The following is an 18,455-nucleotide window of genomic DNA, read 5'->3' on the forward strand; positions in this document are numbered from 1 at the left end:
GAGCGCAGCCATAAGAGGAGTTTGGGGCAGTTTTAGCAGCCAAATAAACAAGGCACAATTTGCAGGGTGGGGGGGAACTGGGCTCCAATTTGTTCAACCTGTGCCTTGCTGCTCCCTGCACCTCGACCTTGCTGGAGCCTCACAGGTGGCCTCGGACATACCGCGAAGCATGGCAAGACCCAGCACCTCGAAAACACGAGCCAGGTTTCATGGTTTCCTGATGGTGGCCACAGAGGGTGCATACAATCGTGGAACAGAAGCAAAGAATATACAGTTTAAACAGGAGAGTTGATTTTCTGCAGAGAGGGACAGTCCCTCAGGGAGCCACCAGCCCGCAGGTCCTGCCCCCCAAGCACGCAGACAACACCCTCGTGAAATCCCCAGCTTTATTTAAACCTCAGCATTATTGAAACCCCAGCTTTATCGAAGCCTCAGCTTTATTCAAACCCCATCCCCAGGCTTCCCTCTCCTCAGGGCTCGCCCCACGGGCGGCTCAGCGCCGGGCGCTCCCGCAGCCGCCAGGGGCCGCCAGCGCAGACCCGGCCCCGGCGCCCGGAACCGCAGCGCGGGGCCGCGTTCCCCGCCGGGCCGCTGCTGCGACGCGCTGAGGAAACGGCGGCCGCCACCCCCTTCGATTCCCGTTCCCCGTCCCCTCATGGCAAAACGGGGCCCCGCGGAGCCCGGGGCGGTGGGGCCGAGCGCCGGGAAGGGCAAAAAGAAGAAGAAATTCCGGCGGCGCCCCCCGAAGCCGGCCGCGCCTCAGGGCCCTAAGATGGCGGCGGGCCCGCCCCGCAGCCCTCAGGAGTTCTCCGCCAACTGGAAGGCGCTGCAGGAGGTGAGGGCGAGCTGCCGGGCCGGGGATGCTGTCGTTTTCCTTGCTAGTGCAGTTCCCCAGCGCGTATAGTAATGAAAAAATACGCATTTGTGTTAAAATAACCCGCAGGGGAGGTGCCGTTGCAGTAATGCCCCTTCAGCCAGGTAGAGAGCCCTGGTCAGCTTCACCCTGAGGCATTGCGTGGAGTACTCTGACAAATGACAGCAGGATAGAACTGAAGGGATATAATCTTATTTTCTCTCCTTTTTTTTTTCCTTTTGGTCATTTTAGCTACTGAAACAAAAGGCAAATAAGTCGGATGAGCCCCCCTCTGCATGTCAAACGCACACCAAAAAGAAGCATCCCCTCAAAGAGGGGAACAGCCAACAAGCTCCAGCTAGCAATGGGAATGAGAACGTGGTAAAGCCCAAATCTGCAAACAAAAAGGAAAATGGTCCTGCTAAAGACAGTCCTCCTTTGGATAAGAAAAAATCCAAGGCGGTTGCAGCGGACAAGAATTTAAAGCCCAAATCCATAAATAAAAAGGACAACAGTTCTGCTAAAGACAATGCTCCTTTGGCTAAGCCAAAATCCAAGAAGGTTGCAACGGACAAGAATTTAAATGGCACCAATGAGAAAGGCTGCAAGGAAAAAAGGAAGAATGGCAATATTGAAAAGGAGAAGGGTGATGTAAAACATAAGAAGCGGAAAGCTGAAGATGTGGAGCAGCAGCCCAAAGAGTGAGTACTTAAGGCATCATGCATGTATTTGAATGTTTATTTTAGGAGGTAATGTAAGGAGTACAGAGTATTAGATTCGAAATAGCTGCACTCTTCGAGACTATATTTTGGGAGAAATAAGATGAACAGTGCCCCTCCTCAGATAAGGCAACAGATTTGCATAGATGACAGTACTAGACTCCTTTTTAGAGCTGATTTTTTAATTAAAAAAAAAAATGCTTTTCCTACAGTATAAAGATGCAAAACCACTTAAAAACTATTTAATATAATTAAATTTGTACTTACCAGGGCTGACATCTGGTTTGATGACGTTGATCCACAAGATATTGAAGCAGCAATAGGACCTGAAGCAGCAGAAGTTGCTAGAAGAAAACTGGGACTTCCAACAGGCCGAACCGAACAGTCTGTGGAGCGGGTGCTGGTTAAAGAAAAGTCTTCTGATGGGTGAGTGGCATTCCAGTGGGAAGCATGACAGCAGAAGCATCAAGATTCTTCTGATAACTCTGATTTGTGGATGCAGTATGTAAGCTGACATCCCCCTGGGTCTGCTGACAGTCACACTGCTGAGTTCTCCCAAATGTGTGCACCTTGTGAATTTCACTGTACAGTCCTTGTAACAGGTGTGTCACCAAGCTGTCCTTTTTTCATTTCAGTCTGACAAGAACAGTAGCCATGGACTGCGAGATGGTGGGAGTGGGACCAAATGGTGAAGACAGTATTGTGGCTCGAGTGTCCATTGTGAACCAATTTGGAAAGTGTGTTTATGATAAGTATGTCAAACCTACAGAAGAGGTGACGGATTACAGAACTGCTGTTAGTGGCATACGTCCTGAGAACATAAAGACAGGTAGGAGTTTTTTCCCAAACATGTTCTTCAAGGAAGGTAATTTTAATAGGCTACCACAAAAGCCTCATTGGTTGAGCTTGAAAAAGTTTTAGACTTACATTAAAAAAATTGAAAATAAAATCTAGTCTGAATGCTAGGAAAAATGTGGGAAGAAGCACTTTTTTACAGAATGGTCACTGATATCCCAGATGAAATTCACTTGTTAATTATTGTGTGGGAATAATGTGTAAGTTGATTTCCTTTTAGTGTTGTGCTCTTCACGGCAAGAAGATTCAGTGTAAAATACAAATTTATATAACTTATGATAAGTTTTATAATTTATATAGTCCCAAACGTACAATTGCCTTCACAAAAAAGATGCAGTGTTTTAACTGTAGCTTGCTTAGAGTATCTTAGGTGTCTAACGGAAGGTGGTTTAATTGTATGGTGTTTTTAGGTGAAGATTTTAAAACCGTTCAGAAGGAGGTTGCGGATATCTTGAATGGAAGGATTTTAGTTGGGCATGCTTTACACAATGACCTAAAGGTATGTGGCTGCAAATTTGTTACTTTGAAGACAAGGTTCCAAACATTGAAAATCAATTAACTTTCTAATATATCTTCCTGGATTAGTCAGATGAACTCTCTGAACTCCTAGAAACGACAGCTTTATAATTGTTCGCTTAATTTCATGTCTTTATACACTGCACCAAGTATAGCCCTATTCACTTGCACAATTGACTTCAATTTCCACACTGACTTAATAATACTGATTTGGGTACTAAAGAGCCACAGAAGAAACAGCATAATGAAAGAAGCCTTTGTATGCTTTGCTTAGCCTCCAAAGCTCAACAGTTTGGTTACTTTCTGTGTAACAGCGCTCTTTAAACCAGAAATACAATTTCTTTCAGGTCCTATTTCTTGATCATCCAAAGAAGAAAATACGCGACACACAAAAATACAAACCTTTCAGACAGAGAGTCAAGGTAAGAAATTGTTGTGAAGAAACACCTTGATTAACTGACTGCTGGGCTGCTGAATCCCAGCTTCTAGCTTGTCCCACTTGTTTCTGTTTCTTTTTACTACCTGAAACAAGTCAAACTGAATGCTTACTTAGTGTTTGAAATATGGCAGTGTTACTTAGTTCATTACAAACATTACCAGTAATACCTGTAAACAAAACTCACTGGCTCTCCCATTCTTTACCACTAGCATGGTCTTCATAACACTTCTCTAGATAGCAATATAAGATGGTACGGTTCTAATTACAGTAAGGCTTATGTGATCCTTCTTAGTAGTATAATTTGTACAAGGATATAAAAAAATCCTGATGGTTTCAAATTTCTACTTAGACTGCAAGAGTAAAGGTTCAGATTGTAGGGCAATGTTTTAAGTTTCCTAGCTATATACTTAGTTTGTTTCTCACAATAAAGCACCCCAAACGTAAATCTTAGGGTTATAGTAATACATAGAAAACCCTCTTAGTAGTGTATGCAAATGTGCATAATCCTTGTAATTTGTAAAATCTCCTTGCTAGTTCACCAACAGAAGCTGTATATGTACACACATCTATATATTTCAAGCAGTGTGAGACAGCATGATTCAGTCTTCTTTATTTCCAGTCTGCACGACCATCATTGAAGCTGCTCTGTGAAAGACTGCTAAATGTTAAAGTGCAGACATCAGAGCACAGCTCGGTATGTATCTCATCAGAATGTACATTTTGGGGTAGATCAGTAAGATAGTACACATAAGCTCTAGAATCAGGATTCAGCTAAGAATCCTGCAGCTTCATTCTGTCCTCTCAATGAAAGTTAGCAAGCTCTGCTTGGACACCATCATGTAATAAGACTGCCACCTAAGCTTGCGTACTGTTACATGCCTCATACCATTTGGATTATTTCCTTACTTTAATAAACTTCTTTTGTATAAGTCAACTGTATTTTGTTTAAATGCTAATTCTTGCTATTTTAAGATCCTTAGTTAAAAAAAAAAAAAAAAAAGTAAAATCCCAAGTATCAACTGCTTACTTTAAAAGCAGCATTCTGCACCTATGGCAGCTAGGTAAAATAGCAAGAGCCTATTCTCAGCAGATATTCTATTATACGCTGAAAAAATGGAAGTATGACAGAGGAATTGAAAAGCAAAGCAAATTTAGAAGTTACCTCTAAGATACTACATCATTTTTTCGTAATGGCTTTCCAAGTCATGGTGAGAGAAAGAAGCGCATAGCCTTGTGGTGGGTTGTACATATTAATTCCCCTCCACTAGTCACAATAGAGCTTCTAAATCTGGAAGGAGATCATGAAGTGCTACTTGAAAGGATTTATTTATTAAGATGATGGGATATGTAGCTGTTTATTAATAATAAATGTTCTTCAGCCACGTTTTGTTAAGCCTCCTTGTATGTTCTGTTTTCTTTCAGGTTCAGGATGCGCAAGCAGCTATGAGACTGTACACCTTAGAGAAAAAGCAGTGGGAAGATGCTATTAAGAACAAATCTAAAACTGTAAAACATGAATGATTCTATGCTGTGTTTTTTATCTGCAGCATTTGCTGTTTTCTTGTCAGATTCTGGGCAAATTTAGAGACAGCAACTTGGAACCAACGGCAGCTATTTCATAAAATAATAATACAGCATTCATGTACCACTTCCAACATGGTACATGAATGCTGCCATACAAGAATACTACTGAAGTATCCCCTTTCTGGAAAGGATGTATGCCTAATGCCTACTACTGTGTTTCAACAACACTTGTAACAAATGGCTGCACTTGTCAATTATTTCATCAGTTCATTTCTGCAAAGGAAATATACACTGAGTTTAAAAAAAACAAAGTGTTTTTAAATTATGATAAATGTAGGAAAAATTTGTTACTGCTTTACTGAAATTCCTGAGGCTAAAACATCTATTTCAGATATTTATAAAGTCTACAAAGTAAGGCAAGTTCTTAATTACTGCTGTTAGTCTCACAGTTGTAACTAAACCAATGGAACATAAACATGTTTATGTATTATTAATGGCCCAATATTAATCCTTGTGGTGAGAAAAGCTTCTCAATGTATTTCAGAAGGATCCAGGCTTTTATATCTGAACCAGAAGCCTACAAGATTTGTTCTTGTATACAAAAAATGTTTACTTTACTTTTGCAGTTTCACAAGTGCTGTATCCACAAGGGTCATTATCTCCTGGAGAGAAATATGAGAATTGTCAAATAAGTACCTTGTTACTTCAGTTATTTTTATACTTCTAAATTAATAAAGAGCATTGTGTTTAACTTAGGCCTTTAGAATGACTGATGTTTTAAACATATATAAGGTCTGATTCTGCAAAATCCAAAGCAATTGTAATTATCAGACTGAACACTAATGTTGTGATTTAAATAATCTAAATGGGTAGTGGAAAGTAGCAAGGAATAGGTTTCAGAGATTCAGCAGTGGCATGCCACATGCTATTACCAGAATGAGAGAGTTCTGGTATTGTCTGTCAACAGGTGGCGCGGGGAACAACAAATTGCATTTACAACAGAAGAGGGAGCTTTCTTCTCATTTGTGATTTTTTTTTTTTTCAATGTGCACTACTTTATAGATGCACTGTTCATTAAAATGGTGCAGAGACACCAGAGAGCAAGTTTGTAGGCCAGGCCTCTCTCTGAGAGGAATTACATAAGTGGACTAAATGCATAACTAAGAAGAGCAAGGTTGTAAGACTAACCAGTTATACTGGCTTGCTGAAAAAAAACTTTATTGCTGCTTACTTCACAGTAAGCTGTTCTAAAGGAAGTACTACCATAGAACATTAAATAGCCTGAATAACTTTCCCGTTTCTGGTATTTCAATAGTTATCTTTTTTTTTTTTCCAATATAACTGTTGGAATATAACTTAAGTTAACCCTTCAAGCAAACTATCAGTGTTATTTTGTTTGTTTGTTTTTTTCAAGATTGTCTCTTAGAAGGTACCTGGATGCTATATACTTGTCTTATTCCTTTAAACTTTAGCCTGTTTAGTATGGAAACTGTAGTAAGTTAATGCAGTGCAACATTGCAAGAGACCAAAACATCGTCTTAAAAATTACAGCACAGAGCATAAAGAAAGTCTTCCAAATAGTTGTTTTCAACATATATTCTTACAACTCACTCTTCACATCATATACACATAATTCTTCTGTAAATTTCTATACTCTGTAATTCCACCTAAAAATTTAAAATCCATAACCAGAAATAGTGTAATATATTAAGCACACACCCTTTATTGTCCCAGAATCTTCTACATACCATGCTAGATGGAAAACGGCTTTTCATTTCAGACAGCAGTTCTTCCATTTTCTGGGACACCATATCCAGCACAATGTCATCTATAATGTAAATGAACAGGATAATTTATGGTTACTGGTACAATTTCCAGTGGTTTTAGCTAAAGAAAATTAGAAAGGGGATGGATCTATGCAAACAGAAGCCAAGGTTAAATTTTGAAGTTACAAAATTAATAAAATTGCAGGGCCTTTTTATAATTACTCAAGGACAAGAAAGTACCAGATGAAAATACAATTCCAATTCCTCCTCCTTTCTTAGATATATAGTGAGTCCTTCCTGAGAATAACTTCCATTTGCCTGAGCAGCTGCTTTTTCTTTACTGTCTTTTAGGGGTGGGGGAGAAGAAGAGACTGGATAAATAACACCACCATCTTACCATACTGAACCATCTCATTAATCAGCATACAGATATTTTCCACCACTTCTGGGTCATCACAGTGAAAGTGGTAGGCCTCTTTGATCAGGTTTATTCCACTGCCTTTTGAATCTGTTATAAAGCTGAAAGCTGATAATTCTGAAAGGGAGACAAATGCATCTGGGCTGATCGGTTGTTGCAGACTGCATTATTTGCTTTCCAGTCCCCCACCCTTGCTAGCACATGTAGTATTTTTCCATGCAATCATATCCATTCTTTTCAGCCTTCCTAAAAGCTATTCTGAAGCATATTTGGCCAAGTAGAAAACCATATATGCAGCTGATGTCATGCATGGCAGACATAATATTTATTGTTTCTTTGAGCTCCACCCTTTTACATTGTAAAAAAAAAAAAATGAAAACACTCTCAAGTTACTAACAAATGAGATGGTGCCATCTACTACTACTCAGACATGCATGCCAGCTCCATGGGAAGAAAAAATCTGCACTTACAGTTTCAATATTTCTCCTTCCAGTTCTGCAAGAAAAGGTTAACTCAGGAGAGCAGAAGACAATCTCAGTCCCAATATGAACTCCTGAACTACGCAGAAGCACCTCTGAGGTGATTTGCAATTAACAAAAATTAATTACTGAATGTTACCAGATAGCCTTAGAAGGCTTGCTAATGCCAGGCAGGCATTCTTCACTAGCACAGCTCTTTTCAGGTTCATCCTAAGTGCATCCAGCAAAAGCACTGTTGTAGGCTCATAGTCATTTTCAGTTAAGCAACCTTTAAAAGAAAATAATAATAAAATTTTTTAAAAAAAAAAACAACACATTTAAAATACATACCTGCATCTCAACTTCTGTTTCTGAAGGGATTTTTTAATTATGCAGCAAATGTTACAAAGAAAGAATGTGAAAACCTGTATTATAGTAACAGAGACCCAGTAAAGCCTTATCGTGACCTGTATCCATCAGCAGTATCTAGTTACATAATCAATATGGATCATCAAAAATAGCTTCATTAGTGTCAGAGAGCAAATACAGGGAGGGTTTATTAAGAGGATGCAAGTTTCTAACTCTGCTGCCATCTGCAGAGCCTGCTAAGTCCAAGCAGCCTGTACTTCATGAATCTACTGACAGCGGTGTTTGACGTGCTAGCCTTTTCCATGCACAAGGGACAAGATAAACACCTTGGGAACACACACCTTGGAGTGACAATGCCCACAGCGCTGAGCAAGCTGACTCCATAACTGCTCCATTCTGGAGGTGCTCTTGAATGACCACAGTGGTAATGGGGACAGCACTTTTCAGCAACGCTTGGTCTGCATTATTCTCTGAATTACCACAACAAAAAGGAAACGCATCAGGCAGGGTTATTTAATCAAGTAACAACATCACAAGCTCATTATAAGTCAAATTATATCAGTAAAACATTAATGGGTGATGCCACTGGAGTAAAGCCACATTATTTTAATATGGTCAACAGTGAGGGAAGAAATCCCAAACATGCAAATCAGATTTTACAGGACTACTAAATAGTAGTGTTTATTGAAGAAAGCTAAACTCTGGGAACTAGTTTCCTCTGCCATTTAAATTACACTTGGGCATCACAGCAGGAAAGCAAGCAAAAAAATATTTTGGTATGAAAATCTTTCACAGGATGGGTATTTAGCTGGTCACATAAATCAAATAGGTAGATTGTCACACAAAGAAAACAAAACACACCAAGTGTAATTGTGCACGCTCTGTGCTTTCTGCCTTCCTTGACGATTAGAATACAACACCTATAAAAGAACACTGGAGAAACAAATCTCCATAAACTCCCAGTGTGGTCCCATAAAAAGGGGTCGGCTCTTGATCATTTAAAGTTATTCTAGCAGTGCTGTGGAGACATCTCTACACAATGCGAGAAAAAAATGTAAGAAAAACCCAGTTACAGCAACACAAATGTCTGAACTCAATTAGGCACAATACCTGCTGCATTTCAGTCACATGAGGCTAGGCACAATACTTGCTGGGTTCTACTTACCACTCACAGCCAAGCTCCAGAGAACTGCACAGCTAGAGAGGCAGATCTGTTCATTATGAAGAAAATTTTTTAAAATCCACAGAAGGTCTGAGATTAATCCAGCTTTCCTTAGATTCTCTGCTGCAATTTCTGAAGAGCACAGAAAAAGATAGCGTATAAAACCTGGCATTTGTGCCCCTCTCACTGTCCTTGCAACAAACTGCACTACCAACCATATTTAAACAGTGATACCAAACAGGTAACGTAATACCATGAGCAGGACAAAAGAAAGAAAAAGATTGGATTCAGTTAGGAAATAATGTATAAAATTTGGCCTTAGGTAGTAACTTTATTTGTATAAATGTAGACATTTCATAACACTTTGTACAAACTAGTCTTTTTAGATTATCCCCTTGTTGCAAAACTCTGTGACCAAAGAGTCTTATGATGAGTGCTGAATTGACACTGCAAACAAAAAATACTATAAATATTTAGCAAATACAATCTCAGGAGAAAAAAAAAAAAATGAGGCAGAATGTAGAAATGTGCTGTTCACCACAGCACAGCCGGAAATAGAATCCAGGTTCTATGCCCTCATTTTCCCAAGCATTACTATTTGCACAGTTTCTATTTGTTTCTAAAACAGACAAATACAGCACAGCTCTGTAATACATACAATTCAGTAAGTGCCTGAAGCCTCAACAGTGCAACTTATTCGTAAAATACCTGAAAGTACAAGAAATCTTACCACTATTATCCTTATCAAACTAATATCTACAGGCACCCACATCTCAGTGAAGTCATGAGTTCTGCATTGTATCTTGGATTAGATTATTGAAGTGGAAAAATAAGAATATTCCTCCAAAAATGAACAAAGTGACCCACCACTGGCTGATATCATCATCAGTAATGTGCAGATCAATGAAAGAAGCTCTTCATTTTCAGAGTGTTTTCTCACTATCTCTAATAGAGAAATGGTCACATTCTCATCCAGGGTCATCACCACATCCTGTTCTAGAGCTGTCAAAAGTAAACATTAGAACAACAAAAATTTCAGTGGCTTTGAATGCAGTTTGAACCTCCTGCTCTCTACATAAGTAAACATTCAACTAACAGCTGTTCAACTATTTATTCACACAACTCCAAAATTATTTCAAATTTTCTTTCTTCCAAAATACATTTCTTATTACTTTCAATCCTGTACCATTATCAGGTACTATTGGAATAAAATGCCAGAAAACTTGACAGAAAGGACAACACAAGAGAGCAAAATGTCTTCTGTATTTTTATGCTTTTAAAGTCAAATGTCAGAGCACTGAAAATCTCTCATTTGTAACATGAAAACAAACTTGGTAGACTAAGACCAGTAGCCTGGATTTAACATTTACACTTTAACACAGAATACACATATGCCAGTCTTAAAGAAAGCCCCCAAGAATCTAGGCTCTTATTAAAGCTGGTTAAATTCCTCTATTACCTTACATTTATCCCCTAAAATTATTACTGAAACTATTTCAAACCTTACCTGATACATCTAACATTACAAGATACAGGCTGTATTACCCAGCATTAGTTGGAAATGTCGTAACTGTACCTTGAGTAAGAATTTCAAGCAATAAACTGCAACCATCTACTTGTAACTTGAGGGAATCTATATGGGCCTTCATTGCAAAAGTGATCAATTCTGTGAATTTTGGCAGATAGGGCAAGGCTGTGGGGAAGAGAAATGATTTGAAACAACATTCAGTTACGCAGTCGATTGCTCAGCAGATGTTTATGCTTCAAAAACACCAGAGTTCTGGTTTCAAATGAATTTGAGTCCCTGTGAAGGATGGGATACAGTAAAACAACATTCCTGAATGAAAGAACAGTAAAGTTTTCTTCAATAACAGTGCTGAAGAGGTTGGCAACTCTAAAGAAAAAGAAATGACTCTTTCCTTTTTGATTACAGATATTGAACATCCTTGTGTATTAATAGTATGTGCTAATGCCAGTTTTAAAATGCTGTCACAAAAATGCAGTGCTATTGGATAAACTGAGTTAACCTGGTGCTTTAAAAAAAAATAAATTTGATCTGAAAGATCTGAAAAAATGTGCAGATAGTGGGAGAAAATAGTGTTCACTCACACAGCTTTACTAGACACAAAGAAACTAGACACACGTAGCTAGCTTTTGCTCTATCTGTCTCACAGCCCTAGGCATTACCCACAATTTATCCCCATGCTGATATGAATTACCTTCCTCGACAAATGTAAGTTTGCCCATTCCTCTTGGTTGCCAACATCACCAAGTTTTTTCCAGTACCCATTTTTCTTGTCCAGTAAAACATGCTGCTGTTCAGCAAAAGCATTTACAAACAAGTATCAACACAATCATATAAACTAGCAATCTATTTCAGTATGTTCCAAAAATCAAAAATAGGAAGACAGCAATTTCATTCTCATTGTTAGGAGACTTTTGTTCCTCTTCCCATTATCTCAAAAGGTAAGGAAAGAGCAGAATAAATAAATGAATAAAGCAGTACCTTACCACTTTCATCTCCTACAAAGCTGGCAAGGTGCTGCATGGCTCTAGCCTGTGCTTCTTCTACATCCCAGAAAGCCTGCATGAATTCTATATTAAAAAAATATATATATAATCATTTGATAGAAAACATTTACAAAAAGCACTCAAATTTTATCTATTTTTGTGCAAGATGTGAATTCACATAAATGAAAATGAATTTGTGACTGTTGAAAGAGAAACCCTTTCTCCCTAAGCATCGATCCTTAGAGTATCATGATTCACCTCTATGATCTTTGTATGTCACACATATTTTGTGGAACTGTTGGAATATCGAATCAAAGCAGGGCTGGGGGCTTTACATGCGTTATTCAGACAGCTTTTTCATATTAAGAGAACCTCATCCTTATTTACAAGAAAAATGGCAGAGTAGATCTTTTCTTGACATACATTGCAAACATGTTAGAATGCAGACAAAATAAGTGTGGTTCCAAGATTTTCAGAGGAATGATCTCTGACCCCATGGCACCCTAAGTATGGCTGGTAAACTTGCGAGGTTCTAGAAAAGGCTATACAGTGATTTTTGCTTCAAAGAATATCCTATTCCATTTCAAATAAAATGGGAACACAATAATTATTTTTCAAGTAGACTGGAAAACACACTGGTTTGTCTTCTACAAAAATCACCATTATTCATCAAATTCATCTTGTTTTCCTTATTACCTAGAACATTTTCGATTCCTCCCTCAAGGAGCACATCTATTATACAGGGAGACAAAGACTTTTTCTGTTTTATTAAAAAGGAACCAGCAACAATCAGGCATTCCCCAATAAATGGAACATCAGTCAGATCCCTAAAATTATGAGAGACAAAAGTAGTACCAATAAATTAGAACTGGTAAGTTTCAGAAATATTTCTACAGGCTTCATTTCATTTTGATATAAAAAATTAAACAATGCTATTTGAAGACTAGATTATTTTTGACAAAACTTACACAGTTTACTTCAAAACTGCTGATGAAAAAGCTTACTGTAAACAAGCCAGACTTAGGCTTCAATTTAATTGTTTGTAAAATAGATACAATACCAAAATATTACATTGCATCCTGAAGCATTCTCAAGAGGTAAAAAATTGTGTGCAACATGATTTTATAATGTAACTCTTCAAAAAAGGTCAACTACACAAATCAGAATGCCTGTTTCTTAAAGAAAAACAAATCTTTTTGTAGTAACTCAATTAGTCAAGGCGGTAAGATCAACAACCTTGACTCAATCCCTTTCAAGCAGTAGCTAACGTTCCCTATCTTTTGAAGGTATGTGGGGTTTAGTTCAAGAAATAACAATACAGGCAAAGCATCTAGAACTCACTTTGCTGTGGGTCTCATGCTGGGCTGAATCTGTAGCATCATAAATAGAATTGGGAATAAAGGCAAAGAGCTGTTATCTCCATGTTGCATCAGTGGCAGAACTCCCTCAAGACGGCTGGTATTGTGTCTGAGATCCTGCAGCAATGAAGTGATCTCTTCTGTCTGTAAAGAGTATAGTAACAGTAGAGTTTACACATACAAATTTACAGATATCCTGGTGGGCTCATGACATTTTAAATCTATAATGAAACATTATTACATACATTCAGAATAAAGCAGGTGATCATGTCAAGTAGAATACAGCCTAGAGACCAGATGTCTGATTTCTCGCTGAAACAAAAATTGAATGTTTCCGGAGCCATCCAAGCCTTGCTATCTGTTGAAATAAGAATCCCATGGTAACATTGCTGACACTGTATTATACACAGTGTTGCTTGCACAGGCATGAACTTCAGGCAATAGTTTTATGTCTAAAAATAGAGATATTCAGCAGAGATTAGTGTTTTGTTTTGTTTTGTTTTTTACTGGCGATATGCTACAAAAGAGTAAGAAACACTACAACTAATAAATCATTTTTCAAGATGTAACTGCATATATATCAAGCTAAAAAGAATTGCAACTGTATTTGTTTCATAGAAGTTCTGAGACTTATAGACAGCTTTCAATTATGAACACAATGCTCCGGGCAACTCTCTGTGAATATGCTATTCATATTTTAGAAGGATAATGCAGAGAAGGGGGGGGGATAACATTTCTCTCTTTGTCTGATTTTTCTCTGGAGATTGCAAAATATCCACCACAAATTAATCTCTTATAAATATAGTAAAAATAAAAGAAATTATCTACTTTCTTCCACTCTTATTTTCCATTTCGCTTCATCAGTCATAAGTGTTTCTGTACTGAAGTCACAAAGCATGAAGGATTCTTCACCAGTCACAAGAATGTTTGACGGCTTGAGATTTCTGCAACACAAATATTTTCTGTCAGCATGTGAGATCAGAACCTAGTGATATGTAACTACAGGTTCCCAGCATCTCTACATATTAGAAAGTTTGGGGTTTGTTTTTTTTGTTTTGATATACAAGTGGTAATCAACTGAAAATTATTTTCCTCCTTTACTGTGAAATGCTTTGAAAATTGCAATTACAACAAAATTTATCCAAACATGGAATGCAATGGCTTACTTTACTTTAGTTGCACAAAGTATACCTTGTCTGTCACATCCACTAGAATGTAAGCATTGTTGACAGGCAATATTCTAATGTTTATATTAACAATCATACCTCACATTCAAAACAACAGAGAACACCTCTTTCAAATGGCTAATTCAAGACAAAATTCAAGAAACAGATGAGTTCAAAAGTCACAGAAAATTAACAGGATTTCTACTCACCTATGCAAAATGTTTTGTTTGTGTATATAAAACAAAGCATCCACCATCTGTCCCAGGAACTTCACCATCACCTGTTGACAGGTACATACGTGACAATGTAACACAAATACAATAACATGACAGAGAAATTAAACATTTAACAAGAGAGAATGCCTGTAATTGAAGTGAGGCCCAGAGTGGAAGGAAATACTGTTTTCCCCAAACAGATAAATACGCTAATCTCTGTGTGTATTAGACAATTGCTATCATCCATAATTTCCATGGATAAAAAAAGTAAAACAGGGGAAGATTTAATTGCTTGAGAGCAAGATACACAAAGAGTTAATTGTTGATACAGAAATTTCATAGTGATTCAAGGCAAAGAAGTAGATAACTTCCAAAAGCTCTCTTCAGCAAAACACTGTGCTTTGAAGACTTTGAGGAAAACTTTGAGAAAGAGTGAATACAGAAGAAATATAAAAGCAGCAAGACTCAGTCAGTTCAATTAAATGCCTCTTTTGTACGTTTTACCATGTCTGCTATTTTCTCTGACTTCTGCCTTTTTGTCTTGATCAGAGATGAAAGATCTTCTTGGCCTGAGTGCTGCATTACCAGACAAAGGAACAGAGATGATATCTGTAATAAAACGTTACACCAAGATTGTCTAATTGTTTGCAGGTAATAACATATCCAGAAAGATAGATAAACACAAGGACTTGGCCAAACTGCTGGGTATGATGTTCACCAATACACAGGTGTTCTGAGATGTTTAATCTCTCACAGAGCATACAATATTTACTTTCTTATATTAAAAATAGAGCACGTGTGTTGTTTTTTTTTCAAAATCATTACCCCAGCATCTCTTACACAAAGCCATGTGGGACAATTCGAGTAGAACATACACCCATAAAAAACAACATGAATTTCACGTGAGTGCTGAATCAAAACTGAAAATAAGCAAGACAGGACTTTTGGTTTCCTATAGCCTGCTATGAAAGTTCTGTTTGTTTAAATGCAGGCATGCTGAAGACAGAACAAAAGCAGACAAAAGCAGCTTAAAATGATACATTTTACACAACCAATCCTAGTTAATTCTCACCTCATTATTCCAAGTCACAAACAACTCCTTGTAAGTACAGATGTTTGAATGACGAAGTTTTAGCAAATCCATTGCCTGCATAGAAAAAAAAATACTGAGAGAAAGCAGTCTAGAGCTACATACTCCTTCCCACTGAAAATGACCTTAAATAATATCATAAGCCAGTTCCTGACATGTTCATGTCACGTGTCTGTTCAAATCCTTTCTGTGTGTAAGCTCTGTTATACAGGTATATTTGCATGTACAAGTGTAGGAAAGTACTTCAGTAAGACTCTGCTCAGTGTAATGCTGTAACAGCATTGGGAGACTCAAGGTACAAACAGATCCTAAGAGACATGCTATGTAAATAATCCCCTTCCCCAGTTCCTAACGTCTGAACTTGACAACATATCTTAGGATGTGAAAGTCAAGATGATTTTTCTAGTGTAGGCGTTATTTCAAATAACACCTATGCAAGCTCAAACCACAAAAAAGATGATGGCACTAGTGAGATGTTTATCTCCTTTATGTTGGTTTCAGTATAAGGAACAATTATCAGTTACTTTAACAAATTTGCTGATGATGAAAAAAAAAAAAATTACAGGAATTCAGCTCACTGTCCTAGTTTTGTTTTTGGCTGTGCAGAAAGAAAAAAAAAAAAAAGAGCCATGCTTCCAGCTTGCACAGCTACATTTATTTCAAGAGACGCATCAGCAGACAATTTGGATCAAACTGTATCAGGAAAGACAGTCTCAGTATATAAAGAGGTCACTTATCTTTAATAGGATGAAACATTTTTACAGATATACATGTATATTCTCCCTCATTTTCCACTGCAGATATCATGTATACTGGACACTGTGAGACTAATTCATCTGATATTATTTCACATATTTTGTTTAAACAAATTTTGGTATTTTAACAGTATGTCTGATGTTCCTTCTTATGTGTGGCATTGAAAAAAGTTTGCACAAAAAAAAGGTAAACAGAGGAAGAAAACTAGTCAAATTATTCACATCATGAAATACCCAACTCTGAGAAATGACCATGTAATGAAACATGTTTGACAGAAATTAATAATAATAAATAAAAATATAAACAGGCTATGTTTATATAAATAATATAAACATAAATATAAAATATAAATATAAATATAAATAAATAATAAATAAATATAAAAAAAAATATAAACATAAAATATAAACAGGCTCCTTCAGCTTAAAGGCCAAAATGATGTGCTTTTCTCTTTGTCCTCACCACAAATCAAATACAAAATCTGAAAAATGGAACTATCTTCTGAGAACAGCTGTCCACTTGAATCTACATATTCAAATCTAGGAAGAACTAATAAAAAATCCTGGCCTCAGCTCAAGCAGAGGGCAGGGATAACACCCTTCAGATAGTCCTACCCAATCTGCATGTTGGCTATTTGCACAGCCAATCTTTGTAGATAAAGACTTTGTTCTGTTAAAGTCTTTGGTCTCTGGAAGTGAAGCTTGTAAAGAAAACCTGCACTGATACCTCCTTCAAGGCCGTGTTTGCTTGCATTTCGTCAATGCATTCAACCTGTACCAAACAAACAGAAGACAAAGATGAGACTGTAATATAGAAACAGCCGATTTTTTAAGGAAGTACAAACTTGCCAAGAGGATTAGAATTGGCAATTGTCTATGAATTGGCATAAATTTTAAATGATAGCTCCGATCTGTAATGCTTGGAACAGTCTTGATTTTGGGAGATGAACAGAAAGCTTTAAGTGACTAAGTCACTCCTGCACCGTCACAGCAGCAGAAAGCTTTAGTGAAAGCACACTGGATGGACCTAAATAGGGCGTTCCCCCTTCCCCAGTTCTACCTCAATATTCTGGTAAACTGATCCAACTCCTCAGATGCCCAAAAGAGCAGCACAATGTAAGATGCAAACCTACTCTTACCCAGCAACCAACCTACTGACCATGTTTGCCTCTTTTACTATCAAAAGGGTCCACAGAGTTGACAAACTCATGTTTTCCTAGCAACCACCTTCTCACCTGCTTTATTACATATTTCTTTTTCTCACTCCCTTTTCCTTCTGATTCAACCACCAGCATTGTGCCCAGCGCCCCGGGCTGCAGCTGCTCCAGTACCTGCTGGGCAGAGGAGAGGTATTAACACATCTTGCTCCAGGGGGTGACGCAACCAAGGCAGAGACCCCCTTTCAAGCCCCCCTCTCACCGAGACCCTCCACACAGAGCACTCCTCCTGCTCCCCGCAGCAGGCCAACACGCACCCCCCAGGCCTCCTCTCCCGCAAATTTTCCCCCTTCCTTCTACTGCAGAGGGCATCACCCCCACCTCCCCAGGGCCTCATAATCCCTTCATTTTACAGTGTTACATGCTTTATATTTTACACTCGATGTTTCACTACACCCCAGCACCTCCTTGTGCTTCCCTTCCCCAAGGGGCCACTTACACCCCCACCACCCACCCCCTACAGGACCAAGCCGCCCCCTATTTCCCCCCTGAACCACCACAGCCTCCACTGAGGGGCAGAGACCCCCAGGACCACCTCGTATCCCTCCATCAGCCCCTGAGGGACCGAGCCGAGCCCCCCCAGCCCCCGGGGGCAGCCGTTGGCCCCGGTTCCCCTCAGGGGCTTTGGGGGCCGGGCGCCGAGCCTGCGGGGCTGGCAGGAAGCTTCGTCAGTGCTTATGGAGGGCAGCAGGGCCGCACCGCACCGCCCCCAGCGTTTCCTGGGTGGGGGATTTCGGTTCAAACAGAGGAAAAAAAGCCTAAAAATGAGGAAAAAAAAAAAAAATCGGTGACAGGGAAACAGCAGAAAGGGCACCACTGGGGGGGGTAGGGGGGTGACGGGACTCAGTACGGCCTCACTACCGGCGGGGCACACAATTTAGAGGCGCAGGCAGGCCCAGCCCAACCCCATCGGTGCTTTACAACCCCTAAAAACCCCAATTCCCACCCCAAAACCCAACCCCGAGAGCCCCGAGGCGCGGCCCCTTTAAGGCCGCGCGGCGCGGGAAGGGCGGGGCCCCTCGGGCCGCCCTCTCCCATTCGCCCGGCTTGCGCCGGCGCTGCCG

At 39.0% G+C, this 18,455-nt stretch overlaps 2 protein-coding genes across 12 annotated transcripts; one reads left to right on the forward strand and one right to left on the reverse strand.

Moving 5' to 3' along the window:
- Positions 1–520: 520 nt before the first annotated feature.
- Positions 521–5,011, forward strand: REXO4 (REX4 homolog, 3'-5' exonuclease). Of its 4 annotated transcripts, none has more exons than XM_068656553.1 (8): positions 521–835; positions 1,106–1,554; positions 1,843–1,998; positions 2,208–2,401; positions 2,838–2,926; positions 3,291–3,365; positions 3,986–4,076; positions 4,805–5,011. In XM_068656553.1, the coding sequence occupies exons 1-7, from the start codon at positions 656–658 to the stop codon at positions 4,031–4,033; spliced, it is 1,191 nt and encodes a 396-aa protein (XP_068512654.1). In that variant the 5' UTR covers positions 521–655; the 3' UTR covers positions 4,034–4,076; positions 4,805–5,011. The 4 variants fall into 4 exon arrangements, with proteins under 4 accessions (XP_068512654.1, XP_068512652.1, XP_068512653.1 ...); XM_068656550.1 differs by having other exon boundaries at positions 522–835; positions 4,002–4,076; XM_068656551.1 differs by lacking the exon at positions 3,986–4,076.
- STKLD1 (serine/threonine kinase like domain containing 1) lies at positions 3,968–18,393 on the reverse strand. 8 transcript variants are annotated; one of them, XM_068656541.1, is made up of 20 exons: positions 17,924–18,391; positions 17,410–17,505; positions 16,902–16,946; positions 15,402–15,476; positions 14,834–14,938; positions 14,324–14,394; positions 13,777–13,892; positions 13,194–13,306; positions 12,932–13,092; positions 12,287–12,417; positions 11,591–11,674; positions 10,656–10,772; positions 9,947–10,081; positions 9,083–9,211; positions 8,259–8,387; positions 7,709–7,837; positions 7,070–7,207; positions 6,655–6,734; positions 5,525–5,568; positions 3,968–4,839 (listed from the first exon to the last, which is right to left on the reverse strand). In XM_068656541.1, the coding sequence occupies exons 1-20, from the start codon at positions 17,939–17,941 to the stop codon at positions 4,824–4,826; spliced, it is 1,932 nt and encodes a 643-aa protein (XP_068512642.1). In that variant the 5' UTR covers positions 17,942–18,391; the 3' UTR covers positions 3,968–4,823. The 8 variants fall into 8 exon arrangements, with proteins under 8 accessions (XP_068512642.1, XP_068512643.1, XP_068512648.1 ...); XM_068656542.1 differs by having other exon boundaries at positions 17,927–18,390; XM_068656547.1 differs by lacking the exon at positions 14,834–14,938 and having other exon boundaries at positions 17,924–18,393.
- Between the last annotated feature and the right edge of the window lie 62 nt (positions 18,394–18,455).

The sequence above is a fragment of the Anas acuta genome, chromosome 20, assembly GCF_963932015.1.
Source record: "Anas acuta chromosome 20, bAnaAcu1.1, whole genome shotgun sequence".
Taxonomy (NCBI): domain Eukaryota; kingdom Metazoa; phylum Chordata; class Aves; order Anseriformes; family Anatidae; genus Anas; species Anas acuta.

Excerpts from the sequence above, each read along its gene's own strand:
- STKLD1 (XM_068656541.1), bottom strand. Across the intron at positions 10,082-10,655 it reads GCTTGAAATTCTTACTCAAG|CTCTAGAACAGGATGTGGTG; the intron begins GTACAGTTACGA and ends TACTTTTGACAG. Across the intron at positions 8,388-9,082 it reads CTGGAGCTTGGCTGTGAGTG|AGAATAATGCAGACCAAGCG; the intron begins GTAAGTAGAACC and ends GTGGTAATTCAG.
- REXO4 (XM_068656550.1), top strand. The coding sequence starts at position 656 with ATGGCAAAACGGGGCCCCGCGGAGCCCGGGGCGGTGGGGCCGAGCGCC. Across the intron at positions 1,555-1,842 it reads GTGGAGCAGCAGCCCAAAGA|GGCTGACATCTGGTTTGATG; the intron begins GTGAGTACTTAA and ends TGTACTTACCAG. Across the intron at positions 2,927-3,290 it reads CTTTACACAATGACCTAAAG|GTCCTATTTCTTGATCATCC; the intron begins GTATGTGGCTGC and ends AATTTCTTTCAG.